The 3,810-nt window shown below is 33.9% G+C and overlaps 1 protein-coding gene across 7 annotated transcripts in view; it reads right to left on the bottom strand.

The window, feature by feature from the left end:
• Nucleotides 1–1,109: 1,109 nt before the first annotated feature.
• Nucleotides 1,110–3,810, bottom strand: part of LOC123550637 (uncharacterized) — a 30,646-nt gene continuing 27,945 nt past the window's right edge. For all 7 annotated transcript variants that reach the window (XM_053545286.1, XM_053545291.1, XM_053545285.1 and 4 more), the window contains one exon: nt 1,110–3,563. In XM_053545286.1, coding sequence (XP_053401261.1) covers nt 3,466–3,563 — 98 coding nt within the window. In that variant the 3' untranslated portion in view covers nt 1,110–3,465. The remainder of the gene's footprint in view (nt 3,564–3,810) is intronic.

Here is a 3,810-nt window from a genome sequence, read left to right as displayed (position 1 = left end):
GTTGTGTGTGTTTTAATTCTCGAAATATATAGATAGATGTAGGGGTTTATTAGATATATGGACATTGTCTGTCTGTCTGTCTGTTGAGACAATCGTGTATGATGATTTTATTATGTATCTGGTCCCAATTTCAGGAAAAAAACTTATGTAATTGCTTAGCTAAGTCTGTTATTTCAAATATTTCATCCATATCAGAACCATATATGACAGTTCTGAATTTTACAGAAAAAGGAAGTGTAGAAATAAGAAATATACTTGCACAAAAACTTAAGTTCGTTAAATCGTGCGTTAATAGAAATATCATATTTGCGTGACTGAAATAAGTACTGCAGATAAATACTACTGACCACAGTATAATTTAGCTATAAGTTAATTGTTGTAGAAAAAATCTAAATTAAATAACAATAACTTAAGCAACGGCACAATAATTAAGTAATTACTTAAGCTTTTTTCGTGAAATTGGCCCTCGGTTGCATTATATTCCAGAAAAAGTTTATTATTTTCTTTGGAAACGCATGTAGATGATGGTAACTAGTTTTCCGCAAAAAAAAGCACGATGACCTTTATCACTGGCCACGGTTTCAGTGCGTCACACATTTTGAAAGGTGTCAAAAACTGTTAATAGTGTGGCATTCATGTTAACCTTTATCATGCTGGACACAATTTATTCTGCCTTTGCGACCAGTGTAGATGAATTGTTTTAAGTTTATGTAATACAAATGGACATGTATCTTACTGATTGTTATATGAAACATTCGGTCTGTCGTATCTTTCTATTACCATGTGAATTTGTGTACTTCCAAAGACCATACTCTCAATGTCGATTACGTGTATGATATAAGCCATGCCGTGAGAAAACCAACATAGTGGCTGATCCATGCTGTTCGCTAACGGTTTCTCTAGTTGCAATAGGCTTTGAAAGCGAACAGCATGGATCCTGACCAGACTGCGCGAATGCGCAGGCTGGTCTGGATCCATGCTGGTCGCAAACGCTCTATGTTGGTTATCCCATGGCGCGGCTCATATATCTGTAGCAAGATATGAGTCATCTTATTTTCAGACTTAGAATTCTTTTAAGTACAAATTTTTGACAAAAAAGCAACGCAGTGTTACGTTACAAGGCAATATTTAATCATTTATACATATATTTTCAATTACCAGAAAAATGACATATTTGTACGTGCGGTGTCGTGCTACAAAGAATGATCATGCGTGCTGTAATATGATTTAAACAAAAAGTATAAATTAATACGACATATGAATACAAATAAATATTTTGAAAATACAATATAAATTTCGTTGTAGAACAAAATATGAATAGAAAACCTGTCATATATAAAACACACTGTTTACTAAAGCCTGATCCTGGTACGAAATTCCCTTCTTACAATAAACGTTAATAAAACTTTTGATCAGCTGTAGATTTCTTACCGTAATTACTTGGATATGGAATACATTAGACTGTTCAAAGAATATAGTCCCCGTATACTGGGGACAACGTGTACTAAGACCTTGTTCTTTCTCTCGCATTGATTTATTTGAACCAGCTTCTATTCCTTTTGAAGTTATGAAAACATCGGCCAGCTGCAGATGTGTGAATAGCAAAGCGTTCCAATGTCACTACAACGCATGCTCCAGGGGAATTGCGCTTTTTCAGCGCAGCCGTATTAAGATTTGTTTTGGTGGTGTTGTTTAGTTGAGGGAGGAGGGGAGGTTGCTCATAAAATCGTTAAATATGCCGATTTTCACGGTCCATATATTGAACATATAGCAAACTATTTTTCTTCTCAATGTTTGTTTCTAGCCCTTTAAACCACGGGAAATTTGAAAGCGACTGAATTCAGATTGCAACACATATATATCTTTCCATACTTTAAATTACACCGATTTTAACAGATAATTCTTGTGAACGGACCGTATGATCTATGCAATGATGCGCCTATGATCACATGACGTCACAAGATTCACGGGAACTCGTATACATCCACTCAATTCAGCTACATCTAAGGAAACAGATTTTGAATGTAGATATTATGCCAAAGTAGCAATACATGTATTTAGATAACATGCCAGCAAGAGTATCTTTGACAGTAAAACGATTACATGGTGGGAGTTCCTGGTCTTAAATATACTTCAATTATTACAGAAAAAAAAACGGTATCATGAAGCCAAAAACCAAATATGCGGGACGAAGAAACTGGTTTGCCAAAGAGGATGTTCACATCGATTGTAGAATCGTCTCTTTTATATCAGGATGGTGATAGACTCTAGTAAAACGTTTTACAAAATGACACACGCGGTATTATTTGAAGTACACTAAAACAGTATGTATTTTACAGGGCAAAAATCTGAGTACATTTTTTGTCCAAACGAAACTATAAATACAAACTTCAAGTAAATACTACTTATATCTGATGTAATACAACTATGTGCATGCATCACACGTCACAAACTGAGTAAAAATGTTAAAGGTCCGGTATGGAACAAATAAAAAATGAACCGATCCCAATTTTGCCGGGAAGAAGTAAAAAAAACTCTACTAAAACTTTATTTTTGGTATCACATGACATGTAAATCATTCAGGTATAACATTTGGCATAAAGACATGCAGAATTATTGCATAAAAAATTGAACAGAACCTATATATATATATAGCATAAGTAGAATATAGCAGTATAGAAGAGTGCATATTCCACAACAAATCCGCTAACCTAAACAAAAATTAGATTTTGAAACTGCTTTATACACACGCTCAAACTCCACTACACATTAGTACTAAATAAACATTTGCATATACTCATATCTTTGTTATCATGTCTCACAAATCAGCAGTGAAATTTTAGTCTTTTTTTTACTGATATATTATCTTAAAGTCCCATAAAGCTTTTAATATTATATCAAAAACAGATGATACAGCTGTCCGAATAGATGTGATGCATAATTACATGGTTAGAAAAGCACTACCTGAAATACTGGACATGAACTTATACAGTTAAAACTGTAAAGGGAGGTAATAAAAAAGGATGTGTCCCATAAAACTTTATACTATGTTAATCAATATTCCAACCTTTGACAAATATTAGAGACTTGAAACAATTGTTGAAAATAGGATTTAACAAAAAATACTAATTTTATGTTCATTATAAAAACAGGTGGCAGCAACATTATGAACAAAAGCATTATGAGCCTTTAAGCTTCAAATAACAACTGCAAAGTGTAAAATCCTTTGTTTACATTCTACAGAAAGTCATAAAACGGATTATTTAATTGAGTAAAGAGGGTTTAGAAATTTTCACAGAAGTTAGAGAGACAACAAGTGCAAGACAACAAATTTAACATTCATAACGCTGTTACATTAAAAACGTTACACTGAATAACGTGTTATCGATAACATAATTATGTCACGTCACGTTCACTACACTCTATAGCCTCGAGGTACCCTGTACCTGTCACTTTGAATACCCTCTACCACCTCGTGGTACCCCTGACCTTTAAGAGTTTTATAGCCACCATTACAGGGTCAGAGTACTGGCTCAACTTGTATCTGAGATCCTCATATTCCTCTGTAACGAAATCAAATAAAAGAACATTGAAAAAAGACGCGAAAGCTTTTTTAATTTCAAACATAAGCCGATACTGGAGAGACGACGGTAAGTGTCAGAATATCCGCCGATGAAATCCGATATCTACACGATATAAAATATAAACCAAACCATATCATGAATCCGTCACTTTAAGAACTGTTTATTTGCCATGCTTTTTTTCTTTAACAAAACAGAATAGCGAAACGATATGTATCCAATATTCACC

Source organism: Mercenaria mercenaria, chromosome 6, assembly GCF_021730395.1.
Source record: "Mercenaria mercenaria strain notata chromosome 6, MADL_Memer_1, whole genome shotgun sequence".
Classification (NCBI taxonomy): domain Eukaryota; kingdom Metazoa; phylum Mollusca; class Bivalvia; order Venerida; family Veneridae; genus Mercenaria; species Mercenaria mercenaria.
This window is presented reverse-complemented; position numbering and strand designations above follow the sequence as displayed.